General features: G+C 45.8%; 1 protein-coding gene across 2 annotated transcripts in view; it reads left to right on the forward strand.

The window, feature by feature from the left end:
* ARHGAP26 (Rho GTPase activating protein 26) overlaps positions 1-18,524 on the forward strand; it is a 590,718-nt gene that overhangs the window by 261,035 nt on the left and 311,159 nt on the right. For both annotated transcript variants that reach the window (XM_069764052.1, XM_069764053.1), the window contains exon 14: positions 3,370-3,444. In XM_069764052.1, the coding sequence (XP_069620153.1) occupies positions 3,370-3,444 (75 nt within the window). The remainder of the gene's footprint in view (positions 1-3,369; positions 3,445-18,524) is intronic.

Consider the following 18,524-nt stretch of genomic DNA (forward strand, 5'->3'; position numbering starts at 1 on the left):
ATTGCCCCCCAGTGTGTCCTCCAGCATTGCCCCCCAGTGTGTCCTCCAGCATTGCCCCCCAGTGTGTCCTCCAGCAATCTGCCCCACTGTCTCCAGCATTGCCCCCCAGTGTGTCCTCCAGCATTGCCCCCCAGTGTCCTCCAGTAATCTGCTCCACTGTCTCCAGCATTGCCCCACTGTCTCCAGCATTGCCCCACTGTCTCCAGCATTGCCCCACTGTCCCCAGCATTGCCCCACTGTCTCCAGCAATCTGCCCCACTGTCTCCAGCAATCTGCCCCACTGTCTCCAGCAATCTGCCCCACTGTCTCCAGCAATCTGCCCCACTGTCTCCAGCATTGCCCCCAGTGTGTCCTCCAGCAATCTGCCCCAGTGTCTCCAGCATTGCCCCAGTGTGTCCTCCAGCATTGCCCCCCAGTGTGTTCACCGTTTAACTGATCAAAAAAAAAAAACAGTCTCCTCACCTGTCCGCGCTCCAGGCAGCGAGCTCCTTCAGCAGCGCACACTCGCCGACGACTTACAATGACGTCAGACGCCGGCGACGTGTTCGCTGCGGCCGACTTCAGCTGCCAGCCTCCAATTGGCTGGCGGCTGTTGTTGTTAACTATTGACGTGCGGGCGCGCGCCCGAAAGTCAATAGGAAACCGCCGCAGCGCCGGAAAGGGCCAGGTGAGCAGATGAGAAGGGGCCCAATGCGGGCCTCCTCTCTCTGCCCACCGGGTCCGGGGGCACATAAATGCCGCCCGGCGGGCATTCACAGACGATTATCAGAAGGTTAATCTGTGCGGTAGCCCAGGGCCCCCCCAGACCACTGGGCCCTGGGCTACCGCCCATATTGACCCTCTGATAATCCGCCCCTGACTGCATTGGGTTTCGTGTTTCGGCCGACCCCGACTTTTCTATAGGATCGGCCGATTTCACTCGACCCGACTTTTGAAAAAGTCTGGTTTCGTGAAATCCGACCCGATCCTATAAAAACAAAAGTCGCTCAACCCTACTCACCACACCTCTAGATAAGTTCCTTAGGGGTCTACTTTCCAAAATGGTGTCACTTGTGGGGGGTTTCAATGTTTAGGCACATCAGTGGCTCTCCAAATGCAACATTGTGTCCCATCTCAATTCCTGTCAATTTTGCATTGAAAAGTCAAACGGCGCTCCTTCCCTTCCGAGCTCTCCCATTCGCCCAAACAGTGGTTTACCCCTACATATGGGGTATCAGCGTACTCAGGACAAATTGTACAACAACTTTTGGGGTCTAATTTCTTCTCTTACCCTTGGGAAAATAAAAAATTGGGGGCGAAAAGATAATTTTTGTGAAAAAATATGATTTTTTATTTTTACGGTTCTGCATTATAAACTTCTGTGAAGCACTTAGTGGGTCAAAGTGCTCACCACACCTCTAGATAAGTTCCTTAGGGGATCTACTTTCCAAAATGATGTCACTTGTGGGGGGTTTCAATGTTTAGGCACATCTGGGGCTCTCCAAACGCAGCATGGTGTCCCATCTCGATTCCAGTCAATTTTGCATTGAAAAGTCGAATGGCGCTCCTTGGCTTCCGAGCTCTGTCATGCGCCCAAACAGTGGTTTACCCCCATATATGGGGTATCGGTGTACTCAGGACAAATTGTACAACAACTTTTGGGGTCCATTTTCTCCTGTTACCCTTGGTAAAATAAAACAAATTGGAGCTGAAGTATTTTTTTTGTGAAAAAAAGTTAAATGTTCATTTTTATTTAAACATTTCAAAAATTCATGTGAAGCACCAGAAGGGTTAATAAACTTCTTGAATATGGTTTTGAGCACCTTTAGGGGTGCAGTTTTTAGAATGGTGTCACATTTGGTTATTTTCTATCATATAGACCCCTCAAAATGACTTCAAATGAGATGTGGTCCCTAAAAAAAAAATGGTGTTGTAAAAATGAGAAATTGCTGGTAAACTTTTAACCCTTATAACTCCCTAACAAAAAAAATTCTGGTTCCAAAATTGTGCTGATGTAAAGTAAACATGTGGGAAATGTTACTTATTAAGTATTTTGTGTGACATATCTCTGTGATTTAATTGCATAAAAATTCAAAGTTAGAAAATTGCGAAATTTTTCATAATTTTCGCCAAATTTCCGTTTTTTTTCACAAACAAACGCAGGTACTATCAAAGAATTTTTACAACTCTCATGAAGTACAATATGTCCCGAGAAAACAATGTCAGAATCACTGGGATCTGTTGAAGCGTTCCAGAGTTATAACCTCATAAAGGGACAGTGGTCAGAATTGTAAAAATTGGCCCGGTCATTAACGTGCAAACCACCCTCGGGGCTTAAGGGGTTAAAAAGAATAACATTTAAGCCCGGCTATGTTTTGCCAAAGTCTACATTGCCTGCCAAAAGCATGTGGGAAAACATAGTAGTGCAAACTGTAGGAAAACAAGGAGCGCAAATAGGGTCTTATCCCACGTTATACAATGTGCAATTTTGATCAAAAACTGCTCAAATGGTGGTGTAGAAACCAGGCTTGTTTGTCAGCTGCCGCAGATCCACGGGTCAGCTAGCGACCTAATTACAGTTAATATCAAGGAAAATAGTGGACAGTCACTGTCTTTATGGTATTTCCTGAAGAATAAGTCACGATGACTTTGAAACTCGTAGAATAAACCACCATCATCCTTTAACCATATTTTGCGTTCTGAATTGTTGGCAGCGCGGATATATTCCACTATCTTCCTTGATAATAGATGTGGGAAAACATGTTATGGTCTGATGAGACTAAAGTTTAACTTTTCGTCCATAATTCCAAAAGTTATATTTGAAACAAAGACAACACTGTGCATCACCAAAAACAAAAACAAAACAACAACATACCCACAGTGAGATGTGGTGGAGGCAGGATTATATTTTTGGGGTATTTTTTGGCAGTTTTAACCAGGACTTTAGTCAAGTTAGTGGAAATTATGATCATTAATTATATCCACTGTAACACATCACAATTCTAGACAACCAACTGTAAAATAGTTTGCAATACAGACTCCTATCATACATTTAATCGTTCAGTACTAAGAGTTGAGGAATCCTCCCAAACATTGTAATCCATGCTGTCTCAAATAATAACGTTACCACATCATTAATGTTGCACAGGATACTATGTAAAATTTAAACCGGAAACTAAAAACTATGGCAGTAATTTTTTTCCTGTTGTGCAGATAGTTAATACACGTTAATCGATAAATTGTAAGAGCCTTAAAATAATATCCCCAGCTGAAGAATGTTCTGTAGAACAAATCTGCTTGTTTGAGATATAACGTATATAATGCGTGTGTGTATATATATCAAGAAATTGTTTAGAAGTTCGGATATTAAAATCCTGCTTTTTTTCACAGGAATTAATGAACAGGGGCTTTACCGAATTGTTGGTGTAAACTCAAGAGTTCAAAAACTGTTGGGTATTTTAATGGGTAAGTGCTGTGAAATAAGGATATGGGTAGTGAGCAGTTTTCTTAATAGAAGTACTATTCTGCAGTAATTATCTCAAATTCATGCCCAGTTTCTATACTTATTTTCCTAACTGTTGTAACTATGTAGTTTGCAGATCTTCTTTCCTTTCCCCTGCACTCAGCGTCTTCATGTTGTGGCAGCCAGCCAACTGTACATCTGTGGATAACTTTTAAAAATCATTAATTTAATATGCTCCAAGGGTGTGGACTCAAATGTGTGCAAGTGAGAAAACTGCAAAAATTGTTTTCGACATCTCTTTATTTTCATTTTCATACAATAGACTGTGATCCAGAAAGGAAGTTAAAACAATGTTTGCGAAAAATGATTGATTTTGAGCAGCAAGGATTTCTCCATTTAGTAAATAGTCTTCATGGTTTTTATTCACTTCCATTTATGCTGAACCAATCCAAAGACCCCTATACACCTAGCATAATCCAAAAATGGCATTTAACCATACGTTGGCTCAGTACTCATTGGCTTACCTTTTTTCCACTGTGTAAGGCCTGCATCACACCTCCGTGTTTCCAGTATGTCATCCTTTTTTCACAACTATTACACATACCCATTATAACCTATGGGCTGCCCATAAGCCCATGTTTTTACACTGTGTGTCGGTGCAAACCACACGTAGACATGTCTGTTTTTTTACCAGCAGGACGGATTGCAAGAGCCAATACAGAATTGTGTCTGTGAAAAGCACGGACAGCACAAGGATCGCATTAGTGTGCCCCATTCATGTGTTGTACATGTTTAACATTGCTTAGTATAGGAGAAGTAATTTTATTTTTTACTTTATCCGTACCAGAAAGACACAACTTACACACTGAAGGAAAACACTGACGGCAATGATATTATAATTTTTTTTACGTGCGTGTTTTCTATGGACGTATGAAGGAGGCCTCAAAGTAGAGTAAAAAGCATATCCCACGTAGTTTGCGTTTCTTGGAATGGGTGGTGTTGGTCAGAGTATGCCTAAGGAATATGTCAAGGAGCACGTTCTGCTTAGGGAAAAAGAGAGTAATGCTCACCAGCACTGCCAGCTCCAGATAACTGCTAGTTTGTAAGACAGAGATGTGAACACTTCCCAAGGCTGGTAGAAAAGGAAGCACAGGTAGTGGTGCTCAGCTCATAGTGAGAACTAGGGGAAGAAAATACAGCAGCACTCAATACCAAATAAAGTGTTGACCCTTTATTGAAACACTAGATGGAGGTCCGATGCTATCGCATCAGGAAGGCGGTAATGTCACGATGTGGGCAGGCTTTGCAGCATTGAGAATCTCACCCCTCCTTGTGCTCACCCACCTATCCACTCTCTCTTGCCCCATGTGCTGACTTCTCCCGTCTGTGCTCTCTTCTTTGACCTGTCTACCCCATGTGTTATCCCTCTTGTCTGCTGTCTCTCTCCTTCCTGTGCTGTGTTCTCCCCTCATGTGCTGTCCCGTTTGAGCTGTTTTCCCCTTGTGCTCTTTGTCTCACCCCTGTGTGCTTTCTCTCTCTCCCCCATCTGCTGCCTTCTCGCATGTCTCATCTCTCGCAAGAGGCTGTGTACGGCGTATACAGTGTGTGTGTGTGGTGCGTATGGTGTATACAATGTGAGTGTGTTGCATACGGCATGTACAGTCTGTTGTGTGCTGCATTCAGTGTATACAGTTTGTGTGATGTGACGGTGTTCTGCTGGTGGTACCGCGTAAGAGGCTGTTACCACCAGCAGTTTCCATATTGAGACCCCCATCACTTGTGTGTCCCAATATGGAGGTCGGTGAACTTCCACCGCTTGGAATTCTGGGATCCGGACATATCTGGATGGAACAGGATGTGAAGACATTACAAGGTAAGTATATATTAAGTTAAAATTGTTAATCCAGTCAGATGAAAACTCAGTCTGCCAATGCCGTTTCACGTGAATACACGCTTTCTCGAGGACTCATGAAGCCTTGAGTAATCGTGTTTTCACGCAAAACTACGTTGGCCGACTGGGTTTTCATCTACCTTTCTTAGCATTTCTAGCTTCAATAAAAGGATAGCATTTTATTTTGTATTGAGTGTTTGAGTGCCGCTGTTTTTTCTTACCTGGATCATAACATTCTGCTTACCCTGGTGCTGAAGGATGACTCTCACCTCAGACATTATATTGATTCATAGTTTAACTTTAATTTGTTCAGGAATGTTTTGAATAAACAGAGTTTATGCTCAGCTGGATTTAAACATGATGGCAGTAAAGTGTTTATAAACCTACCTACCATATATATTTTTAGGACTCATGCTCACTTGTAGTTGATAATCCTCCCCTACAACAAATGGCAATGTGTCTGTAATGCCAAGGACAGGATTATCTGATGAAGATCATTTGGACAATAAGGCTGTTCATATCTCTTATCGAAAGTGATTACCTTCAGTAATTGGATTACAATTCCAGGTCCTCTTTCCTCCAGAAAGCCTTTAGGCTTAGGAGCAGATCTTTGTATCTCGTAATCTTTATAAACAGCTATATCGGGATCAAGAAGAGTTTAACCTTATAGGCATATCCTGTTCTGTAAACCATTTCATGGCCATTTGTGCCATAACACAGTATTGAAGGCATTTTAGCTTTAAATTTAATCATAAGTGGTAAAATTCACGGGCAATGAGGAGTAACAATAAGGGCATGGACCGGTTATCCAAAGCTAAAATAGTCTTTGCCTTGATGGAAAACCTTGTTTACTAATAGAACAACATTCAGTATTTCTTACTCATGGCAATAATTTGTAGAATTGTTTTATTATACGAAATGTACAGGCTGTTTTTTCTAGCTTCTGGTAGAGTCTGGGCTGTTAATGGATCACCAAAGACATTCTAATAGGAAATTTAGATTGTCCCCCAATGGGGTCAGCAATGAAGCTGTCGGTCAAGTGCTGTGGAATTAATGGTGTGATCAGTGAGTATTCTAAATAAATAATAAATCTTCATGGACGGCAAATCACAGCATATCCCTTTTTTGCTACTAATCATGGCTGAGTAAAATGCTGACTGCCGACAGATGTTGATAGAGCATGAGAGCAACCATGTCTGTGTGTGTTTAATTTCAGCGGATGAAATATAAATACTATACATGTTGCCAATGTAAGGGTTCTGGGCTATGGATAAAATTACCTGCAGATTGGTTGCTATAAATGTTTATATTGAGAAATTTTGATCCTTTAGTTGGGATTAGCTGAATATTAGTCATGCACTCACTATACAGTCCAAGACGTGGCCAGCCACATTTAACCATGGGCGTCAGGAACTCCCGTCCAACCTGCCACATGAACTGGAGGAGCATGTGACGAGACTCGTCCATAAGTGACAACATTTGCTCTTAATGCATAGTGTGTTGTCTCATGAACCTCTGTGAAACCCATCTGCACATGCCTTGACTGTCATTCTTCAAGCACTAGTACATGCCAACCCAGCTCTAGAGTTGTATAAAGGAAAAGGGTTTGCTTCATCAAGGGCTTGCCTTTCAGAATGAGAGCAAATTTGAAGAATTTGGGAGGCAAAATATTAGTACTATTTTCCACTTAACTCCCCAAAACATTGACCTTCCCACCACACACACACTCACTCACTCACTTACACACACTCACTTAGGCTGGTTTCACACTTGCGTTTTAAAACGCATGCGTCTTTAAAAAAAAACGCATGGTGAAAAAACGCATGTAAACGCGTGCAAACGCTGCGTTTTTTAGACGCATGCGTTTTTGCATGTGGTGAAAAATATGCGGCGTTTTGACGCGTTTACATGCGTTTTTTCATGCGTTTGCTTTTTTTAAACGCATGATGAGAAGTGTGTGACAGCTGCCAATCATCAAAATCAAGTAAAAAACCCACTATAAACAGAAATAGCTAGGGTTAGGGGTAGGGATCCTAACCCTAAAGCGATCCTAACCCTAGGGATCCTAACCCTAAAGGGATCCAAAAAAAACCCGCTAAAACTTACTACATGTTGCATTTCTGCAACACAACGCATGCATAGAAAAGACGCATGCGGCTGCAAAAAGGGGCAAAACGCATGCAAAAAAACGCATGCGTTTTTAATGTTAAGTATAGTAAAAAAAACGCATGCGTTTTTTTGCGCAAAAACGCAGCGGCACAAAGCGCAAATGTGAAACCAGCCTTACACACACTCGCTTACACTCACTTACACACACTCTTACACACACACACTCACTTACACTCACTCACTTACACACACTCACTCACTCACTTACACACACACTCACTCACTCACTCATACACGCACACACTCCCGCTCTCTCTCTTTTACACACACACGCGCGCACTCACTCACTCACTCTTACAGACACACACTCCTGCTCTCTCTCACACACACACGCGCGCTCTCACTCCCGCACTCACACGCACTCACACGCACTCTCACGCACTCACACGCACTCTCATACACACACACACACGCGCTCACACTCCCGCACACTCACACATAGACATAAACAAACCCCCCCTCATTCTCTCACACACACTCCCGCACTTTCACACTCACACTCCCTCGCACACCCGCACACACTCTCACTCCCGCACTCTCACACACACACACACACACACACTTTATACATGAAGTGGTCACTGCTTTTAGAACTATAATATACTTTGCTTGATTTCAGGCCTTTTCCCTCCCGATGTGGTTGTGATAAAAGTATATGAAGACTACATTCACATATAACTTGTATAGTAGTTCAGTACATTATTCACAAGATGATTATGATAACCGAAGTTATTGCAATCCCTGGCTTTCTCCTATAACCTTGCATAGATGGATTTCTCATTTTCTGTTTGGCTTCTTATGTTAGTCTGTCAACAGATTGATTGCTTCTGCCGCTGTGGTCACCGTGGCAACACGGGTCACTACCTTGTTACACAGGTGATGAGGCTGGCTGGCTTCATGTTCCACAAAGAGTCGATTTTAAATGCAGACATAAGCCTGTACTTGTGAATAAAAAACAATAATTATCACGTCTTTTCATGTTTACCTAATCTGATATATTATCGTGGCACTGTTTTACAGCATTCATTGTAGCGCAGACCTGGGCAAACTGCCCCTTTTGGCTGTTCGTCCTGCCTGCAAACCAACATAGCCGTAAGGGTGAAACCATGTTCCAAGACTGCACCATGCTCCTCTGCCGCCCGCTGTTACCTTTATCCACAGACAGCAATGAATACATTATTATTTATTTATATAGCACCATTAATTCCATGGTGCTGTACATTAGACGGGGTTACATCAAAATACAAATATCACTTACAGTAAACAAAACTAACAATGACAGACTGATACAGAGGGACGAGGACCCTGTCCTTGCAGGCTTACATTCTACGGGATTGAAGGAGACAATAGGTCAGTGGTTGCAGTAGCACCGATGGTGTTGAGTTGGCCATGTGGTCATTAGAGGTTGTAAGCTTCTTTGAAGAGATGGGTTTTCAGGTTCCGTTTGAAGGATCTAAATGTGGTGGATAACCGGATGTGTTGGGGCACAGAATTCCAGATGATGGAGGATATTCGGGAGAACTCTTGGAGGCGATTGGATGAGGAGGGAATAAGCATGGAGGAGAGAAGGGGATCTTGGGAGAACTGTAGATTATGTGAGTGAAGATATTGAAAGATACGGAGGAGAAAGGTTATGGATGGCTTTGTAGGTCAGTGTTTGTAGTTTAACCTGGATACACTGAGAAATTGGGTGCCAGTGAATGGATTTGCAGGAGAGGAGGGTAAGCAGGATTATAGCAAGGAGAGAGATTTAGTCGGGCAGCCGAGTTAAGGACGGACTGGAGGGGTGCGAAAGTGTGAGAAGGTAGGCCACAGAGGAGGATGTTACAGTAATCGAGGCGGGAGATGGTTAAGGCATGCACAAGCATTTTGATAGTGAGAGTTGAGGAAAGGATGGATTCTGGAAATATTTTTGAGCTGGAGGTGACAGGAGGTAGCGAGAACTTGGATGTGCCGTTTAAAGGACAGGGCAGAGTGAAGGATTACTCCGAGGCAGCGGATTACCGGGACAGGGGAACGTATTGATTCATTTATTGTGACAGATTGATCGGGTAGGAAAGGTGTGCGAGATGGAGGAAAGATCATTAGTTCAGATTTGTCCACATTGAGTTTGAGGAAGTGAGAGGAGGAGGAGGATATGGCTGACACACTCTGGGATTCTGGACAACAGAGAGGTAGATCTGAGTGTCATTGGCATATAGATAGTACTGGAAGCCATAGGACTTTGAGTTGTCCCAGGCCAAGGATATAGATTGAGAAGAGAAGGGCTCCTAGGACAGAGCCTTGAGAGACACCAACAGAGAGGGGGTGAGATGAAGAGGTAGTATGGGAGTAGGAAACGCTAAATGTGCGGCTGGTAAGGTATGAGGAGATCCGGGATAGGGTGAGGTCTTTGACACCAAAGGAAGATAGGATCTGTAGTAGGACGCAGTGGTCAACTGTGTAGAAGGCAGAGGACAGGTCTAGAAGGATCAGTATAGAGAATTTTATCTGTTAGCTTTGGCTGTAAGTGAGTCGTTTGTAAGTTTGGTCAGGGCAGTCTCAGTGGAATGGTGGGGACGGAAGCCAGATTGTAGGTTGTCGAAGAGGGAGTTAGATGCAAGGTGAGAGGAAATTTCAGCTTGGATGTGCTGCTCAAGTAGTTTGGAAGCAAATGGGAGCAAAGATATGGGGCAGTAGTATCATGGCCTAAAGTGTTGGCACTAGTGATGAGCGAGTATACTCGTTGCTCGGGTGAACTCCGAGTATTTGGATGTGCTCAGAGATTTAGTTTTCGTCGCCTCAGCTGCATGATTTGCGGCTGCTAGCCAGGCTGAATACATGTGAGGAATTTGTTAGGGAATTCCCACATGTATTCAGGCTGTCCAGCAGCCGTAAATCATGCAGCTGAGGCTACAAAAACTAAATCTCCGAGCACATAAAATACTCGGAGATCACCCGAGCATGCTCTGTGAGAGACACGAAACAAATGTTATTCACTCATCACTAGTTGGCACCCTTGAAATTGTTCCAGAAAATGAAGTATTTCTTCCAGAAAATTATTGCAATTTCACATGTTTTGTTATACACGTTTGTTTTTTTGTTTCAATAAACGCAGTGGAAATAGAGAAGAAAAAAAGGAAAATTGGTCATCATTTCTCACAAATCCCCCAAAATGGGTCTGGCAAAATTGTTGTCCCCTCAACTTAATATTCGGTTGCGCACCCTTTGGAATAAATAACTACAGTCAATTGCTTCCTATAACAATCAACAAGCTTCTTACACCTTTCAACTTGAATTTTAGACCACTTTTTTTTTGTTTTAAACTGTTCCACATCTCTCATATTTGAAGGATACCTTCTCCCAGCACCAATTTTTAAGATCTCTGCACAGTTGTTTAGTGGGATTTAGATCCAAACTCATTGCTGGCCACTTCAGAGACAGCAGGCAGGACATCATGTCTCCACGAGGGACACAGATTTGACATTCTACAAGATGGAAGAATACAAATCTACAGGATTTGACAATTTAGTGGCTGGAAGAATACAGATCTGCTCCATTGACCATCGCTGAAACCATGGATACATTTAGAGAAGCCAGGATTTGGACCCACCTGTCACCTGAGCTCCATGGATACGTTTGGGAAAGCCAGGATTAGAACCCCACTGGTCACCTGGCTCCATGGAAATGTTCGGAGAAGCCAATTTGTGAATCTCTGGTCATCTGGTCAAGTACCTCAATGGACTGTCAGCTTCCCAAGCTTGTTTTATTCAGTCGCCATGACAGCACAACGAGAGAGGGGATCCGCCCTTCAGGGACAGGAAAGCTCAGACATAAAAAGGGCGGCACCTCACTCCCCCGTCAGTTGGTTTCCTGTCCCTGACAGTGGAACCTCTTCAGACAGGCCCCGAGAAGAGGGTCGAAGAAAAGGTTATCCCATGCCTGACAGGCCGATGCAGGTAGCGGGGTCCCCCTACCTCGGCCTGGTCAGGTGGATGGAAGCACCACACGGCAGGGGCACTGTTGGTGTAGGTGTCGGCAGGAGGAAGCGGCCCTAGGCAATAGGGGCCTTGCTTCTACGAGAGCTGCTTTTTACCTGGGGGTCTCCAGGGTGCCGCTGCTGCTGGGGCCTCCGGGGTCGGTCCGCCGCTTGCGCTGGGGACTGCGGTGGCTAGGGAGAGCTGCCGTCCTTGTCCGGCGCGTCTGCTCTCAGCGCTGCAGCGGCGTCCGGAAGAGGCGTGTCCGGATGACGTCGCGAGCGGCGCGGGGCGATGACGCGGCCGCGCATGCGCAGTAGCGACCTCTCCTGGCTAATGGCGGCGCCCGGCGTTTGGGGAGGGATTTTTTGGCCACGGAGTGTCCAGCGCTTTAAGCAGGTGCCTAGCGGTCACGACCCTACCAGTGCAGTACCGGTCATCGGCGAGAGATTTCCCTGCTGACCCCCATCCGGGGGTGGTACCCAGGGGGAGGAATTTAAACGGCGTACTGAAGCCTCAGCGTGTTCCTGTCCACCATTTCCGGTATGGAGTCTCTGGAAGGAACACTGCAGCTGTGCGGTGAGCAACAGCAATCACTTGAACAACCTTTGAGCAGCTCCCAGCGGCGTTCTAGTGGCAGTAGTCGCGCTGGTAGAGCTAAAGCGGCTCAGAAATCAACTAAGTCCTCAGGCCGTAAGGAATCTCCGGCTAAGAAGGACCCCCCGATCACGGTACCATTCGCTGCAGGGATGGGTAAGTGAGCTTCGTGAAAGTACGTTTTCTGATAGCTGTCCCTCCTTGTATTCCCTCTCTCCTTATTAGGGGAGGAAATCTGTGTCCAAATCCAAACATAGGGAGTGTGCCATCTGTACGGAGCCACTTCCAGATGGACATAAAAAGAAATTGTGCAGCATCTGCATTCAACGGTTAATTGAGGATGAGGCCCCTGACCTTACGTCTACTCTTAGGGATTTGGTTAGACAGGAGGTCAGAGATTCCATGAGGTCTCAGAAGACGGTTTCCAAAAAGAGGAAGGAGATATTATCCCCAGCCTCAGATGTGGATTCAGACACAGGTGGTGTGAGCTCGGATTCTCGTCCATCATCATCATCAGAGGACATGGAATCTAGCCGAGCCTGTTTATCACTGGATAGAATTAACCACTTAGTCAAAGCTGTCAACAACACTATGGGCATCGAGGAGACCCAGACGGAATGTTCCATCCAGGACATAATGTTTAAAGGCATAGATCGCAAATCCAGAAGGGTTTTTCCTGTAGTTGATAAAATTAAGTCACTAATTACGAGAGAATGGAAGAAACCCGAAAGGAAGGGGTCACTCCCACCAGCATTCAAAAGAAGGTATCCCTTTGAGGAAGAGGCTTCTTCCTCCTGGGACAAGGTCCCGAAACTGGATGCTGCGGTGGCCAAAGCATGTAAAAAAAGTCTCTCCCATTTGAGGATCTAGGAAACCTAAAGGACCCGCTTGATAGGAAAGCTGAGGTATTCCTTAAAGGAGCTTGGGAGACGTCAGCAGGTTCCCTGAGGCCGGCGATTGCGGCCACCTGTACTGCCCGGTCGTTGATGGTATGGCTGGGTCATCTGGAAGACCAGCTCAAGGATAAGGTTCCTAGGAACGAAATCCTATCATCTATGTCCATGATTCAGGATGCAGCAGCCTTCCTTTCGGATGCGTCAGCTGATTCCGTTAGGCTAGCTGCAAGGTCCTCAGCCTTGTCTAATGGAGCCCGTAGAGCTCTTTGGATAAAATGCTGGCCAGGAGATTTACAGGCCAGATCGAAACTATGTAGCATCCCCTGTGAGGGTGTTCATTTGTTTGGCCCAGTGCTGGATGACCTGCTAGAAAAGGCGGGTGACAGTAAAAAACAATTCCCTCTTCTAACAAGACCCTTCTATAGGCGGGACTACAACAGAGGAGGACCATATCGCCGAAGATCGGACAGAGATTCAAATAGAGAATCTACCAGATATAACTCTTACAGAAGAAGAGGTAGAGGTTATATGTTTAACTCTTCTAGAGACTCTAAAAAGCCTCAATGACTGGCGGCCCAGGTGGGCGGTAGGCTGTTGGCCTTCTACCCAGCCTGGTTGAAAATCACCAATAGCCCATGGATACTCAGTATCATTAAAGAGGGGTTAAAGTTCCAGCGTATCCCTCAGGACAAATTTAAGTTAACTCCTATCCGTTCTTCTCCTGCAGAACAGTTGGCGTTGGAATCAGAGGTTCGAGATCTCCAAAAAAAGGGGGTTCTTGTTAAAGTACCTACGGAAGAACAAGGTACAGGGTTTTACTCCCCTTTATTCCTGGTAAAGAAGCCAGATGGGTCATATCGTACCATCATCAATCTGAAGGGCCTAAATGTATTCCTGCTGGTCCCATCCTTTAAGATGGAATCTGTGAAGTCGGCAATAAAGCTCCTTTTTCACAATTGCTTCATGGTTGTCTTAGATCTGAAAGACGCCTATTACCATGTCCCGATACATGCAACTCATCAGCGCTTTCTCAGGGTGGCGGTTTCTCTTGCCGGCACAGTGGAGCACTTTCAATATCGGGCACTCCCCTTTGGTGTTGCAGTCGCACCCCGGGTTTTCACTAAGATTATGGTAGAGGTTATGGCGCACCTTCATGAGCAAAACATACTAATAATTCCCTACCTGGATGATTTATTGATCGTTGGGCGTTCAGAGGTACACTGTAAAGAGCAGTTGGAGAAAGTGATGGCAGCATTACATAACTTAGGATGGATTATCAATCTCAAAAAGTCGCGTCTTCAGCCCTCAACATCACAGCAGTTTTTGGGTCTTATTGTGGACTCGGGTCAGCAGGAATGTCGCCTGCCAGACTCAAAAGTTGATACTATTAATCGGCTGGCCTCCAGAGCAATTAGTAATCCCGTAGTCTCCTTAAGAAGTGCTATGTCACTCTTAGGTTCACTTACTTCTTGTTTTCCGGCGGTGATGTGGGCACAGTTTCACTCCAGGTCTCTGCAATGGGATATTCTGCATAATTTTCGGCGGCTGGGCGCTAGCCTTGATAAAAAATTTTCCCTATCTGTAGAGGCCACGGGTTCACTAATTTGGTGGACGCACATCCCTAATCTGCGTAGAGGTGTACCTTGGACAAATCAGATAACACGAGTGATAACAACTGATGCTAGCCCCACGGGTTGGGGGGCACACTGGGAAGACAATTGCATTCAGGGTCTGTGGTCCCAATCTGAGCGGGACACGTCTTCCAATCTGAAAGAATTGATGGCGGTAGAACGCGCCTTGGATAGGTTCCTTGTACCTCTGCAGGGTAGACATGTTAGACTACTCTCTGACAACCAGGTGACCGTTGCTTATGTGAACCACCAAGGAGGTACACGGTCTAGGTCATTAATGAACGTTACAAATCGTATTTTTCAGATGGCCGAAAATCACCTACTCTCCCTTACGGCCCTTCATATAAAGGGAAAACTAAATACCATGGCCGATTATTTAAGCCGCAACGAGCTCAAACTAGGGGACTGGTCTCTAAAACCGACTGTCTTCAATCAGATTGTACGGTTGTGGGGATGTCCAGAGATGGATCTGTTTGCCAGTCGAGGAAACAAGAAACTTCATCAATTCTGTTCCCTAGATCCAAGGGACAACCCGTATGCAATCGACGCTCTTCTGATCTCCTGGAACTTCAGTCTCGCCTACGCTTTTCCCCCTCTGAATCTGATTCCTATAGTTCTGAGGAAAATTTGGGAAGACAGGGCCCGGGTGATATTAATAGCTCCGTTTTGGCCCAGAAGGTCATGGTTCCCATGGTTGAGAAGCATGTCCATTTCCCAGCCATGGATCCTCCCAGAAATTCCAGACCTCCTTTCCCAAGGTCCAGTCTTGCATCCACGAGTAGCCAACTTGCACCTGACAGCGTGGAACTTGAGAGGTCACTTCTGAAAGGGAAGGGATTCTCTCAAAATCTTGTAAATACTCTGCTTAAAAGTAGGAAAGCCTCCACGACTAGCATTTATGTTAGGGTATGGAGGAAGTTCCTATCGAGTTCAGGGGCACAAATTGATCAAAAACCTGATATTACCGTATATACTCGAGTATAAGCCGAGATTTTCAGCCCAAATTTTTGGGCTGAAAGTGCCCCCCTCGGCTTATACTCGAGTCACGGTAGTGGTGGGGTCGGCGGGTGAGGGGGAGAGGGCGCTGAGGTATACTTACCTAGTCCCAGCGATCCTCGCGCTGTCCCTGCCTTCCTCCCGTCTTCTGTGCTGCAGCTTCTTCCCCTCTTCAGCGGTCACGTGGGACCGCTCATTAGAGAGATGAATAAGCGGCTCCACCTCCCATAGGGGCGGAGCCGCCTATTCATTTCTCTAATCAGCGGTGCCGGTGACCGCTGACAGGAAGATGCTGCAGCACAGAAGACGGGGAGGAAGGCAGGGACAGCGCGAGGATCGCTGGGACTAGGTAAGTATGTTATATTCACCTGTCCGCGTTCCAGCCGCCGGGCGTCGCTCCATCTTCCCGGCGCCTCCATCTTCCCGGCGTCTGCGCTCTGACTGTTCAGGCAGAGGGCGCGATGACGCATATAGTGTGCGCGGCGCCCTCTGCCTGATCAGTCAGAGCAGAGACGCCGGGAAGATGGAGGCGCCGGGACCGGACGCTGGGAGCTGCAATCAAGGGAGGTGAGTATGTGTTTTTTTTTTTTTTTATTGCAGCAGCAGCAGCGGCAGCACAGATTTATGTGCAGCATCTATGGGGGCAGTATGAACGGCACACAGCACTATATGGGGGCAGTATGAACGGCACACAGCACTATATGGGGGCAGTATGAACGGCACACAGCACTATATGGGGGCACTATGAACGGCACACAGCACTATATGGGGGCAGTATGAACGGCACACAGCACTATATGGGGGCAGTATGAACGGCACACAGCACTATATGGGGGCAGTATGAACGGCACACAGCACTATATGGGGGCAGTATGAACGGCACACAGCACTATATGGGGGCAGTATGAACGGCACACAGCACTATATGGGGGCAGTATGAACGGCACACAGCACTATATGGGGGCAGTATGAACGGCACACAGCACTATATGGGGGCAGTATGAACGGCACACAGCACTATATGGGGGCAGTATGAACGGCACACAGCACTATATGAGGCATCTGTGCAGCATCTATGGGGGCAGTATGAACGGCACACAGCACTATATGGGGGCAGTATGAACGGCACACAGCACTATATGGGGGCAGTATGAACGGCACACAGCACTATATGGGGCATCTGTGCAGCATCTATGGGGCAGTATGAACGGCACACAGCACTATATGGGGCATCTGTGCAGCATCTATGGGGCAATATGAACGGTGCAGAGCACTATATGGCACAGCTATGGGGAAATAATGATCTATTTTTATTTTTGAAATTCACCGGTAAATGCTACATTTCCACCCTAGGCTTATACTCGAGTCAATAAGTTTTCCCAGTTTTTTGTGGCAAAATTAGGGGGGTCGGCTTATACTCGGGTCGGCTTATACTCGAGTATATACGGTACTCAAATCTTAGAATTTTTACAGAAGGGCCTAGAGTTAGGCTTAGCCACCAGCACCCTTAGAGTTCAGGTTTCGGCTCTAGGGGCACTATATAATTCCAACTTAGCCAGTAATCACTGGATAACAAGGTTTTTCAAAGCAGTTACCAGATCCAGGCCGGTTGTTAAACAAAAAATAGTCCCATGGGACCTGAATCTTGTGCTCTCGGCTCTAACACAAGCTCCGTTCGAGCCTATTGACTCTGTTCCAATCAAGATCCTGTCGGTCAAAACAGCCCTCTTAGTTGCCCTTACATCGGCAAGAAGGGTTAGTGATCTTCAGGCATTGTCCAGACAACGTCCATATATGCAATTTACGGAAGATAGAGTGGTGATGAGGCCTGACCCTCTTTATCTTCCAAAAGTTGCGTCAAAATTTCATAGATCCCAGGAGGTGGTCCTGCCTTCATTTTGCCCTAATCCCTCTAACGATAAGGAACAGAGATTTCATTGTTTGGACGTACGTAGGTGCCTTCTCAAATACATTTCAGTAACAGACACCTGGAAAAAAGACCACTCCTTATTTTTATCCTACCAGGGGGTTAGGAAGGGACTTAGGGTATCAAAAAATACGCTAGCCAGATGGATTAGGGAGGCGATATCTCTTGCTTATACCGCAGGTGGCGTGGAAGTTCCAGAAGGAATAAAGGCTCATTCCACTCGTGGGGTAGCCACATCCTGGGCTGAGAGAGCAGAAGTGTCGATTGAAGACATCTGTAAGGCGGCCACATGGTCTTCTCCATCCACCTTTTTTAGACACTATAGGCTAGATCTAGGTGGCTCCTCCGACCTCACGTTTGGGAGAAGGGTGCTGGAGGCTATTATCCCTCCCTAGTCACGTTTTTTCACTTCTCTGAAAGTCTCTCGTTGTGCTGTCATGGCGACTGAATAAATACGTACGCTACTCACCTGGTAGCAGTGTTTTTTCAGGAGCCATGACAGCACCCTTATATTCCCTACCCTCTTTGCTTTATGGGTTCGACACTTCCCTTAGTTGATTCCTAAGTTTATTCACTGGATGAATTGTACCATATATTAATATTGTTTATGTGCTACTAACCTAGAAGGTCCTTTCATGCTCTGTAAACCAACTGACGGGGGAGTGAGGTGCCGCCCTTTTTATGTCTGAGGTTTCCTGTCCCTGAAGGGCGGATCCCCTCTCTCGTTGTGCTGTCATGGCTCCTGAAAAAACACTGCTACCAGGTGAGTAGCGTACGTATTTTACTTCCTCTCTTGGTGCCCACTAAAAGAGGGGTGCCACTGGTAGGGGTGGTCAGCCCTGGAATCGCTGGAGTCACAGATGCTCTAATCTTGGCGTGTCAGTAGAAGGGTGAGACTCTGTAATTTTGCACCATCTTAGATACTTTGGACTCTTCTATATGTTATTGTCTGTATGGGAGCTTAAAAAAGTATTGCCAGGCTGTTTTAACCTCACCCTGTGTTTTGAGTAGTAATATGC

Source organism: Ranitomeya imitator, chromosome 4 (assembly GCF_032444005.1).
Source record: "Ranitomeya imitator isolate aRanImi1 chromosome 4, aRanImi1.pri, whole genome shotgun sequence".
Taxonomy (NCBI): Eukaryota; Metazoa; Chordata; class Amphibia; order Anura; family Dendrobatidae; genus Ranitomeya; species Ranitomeya imitator.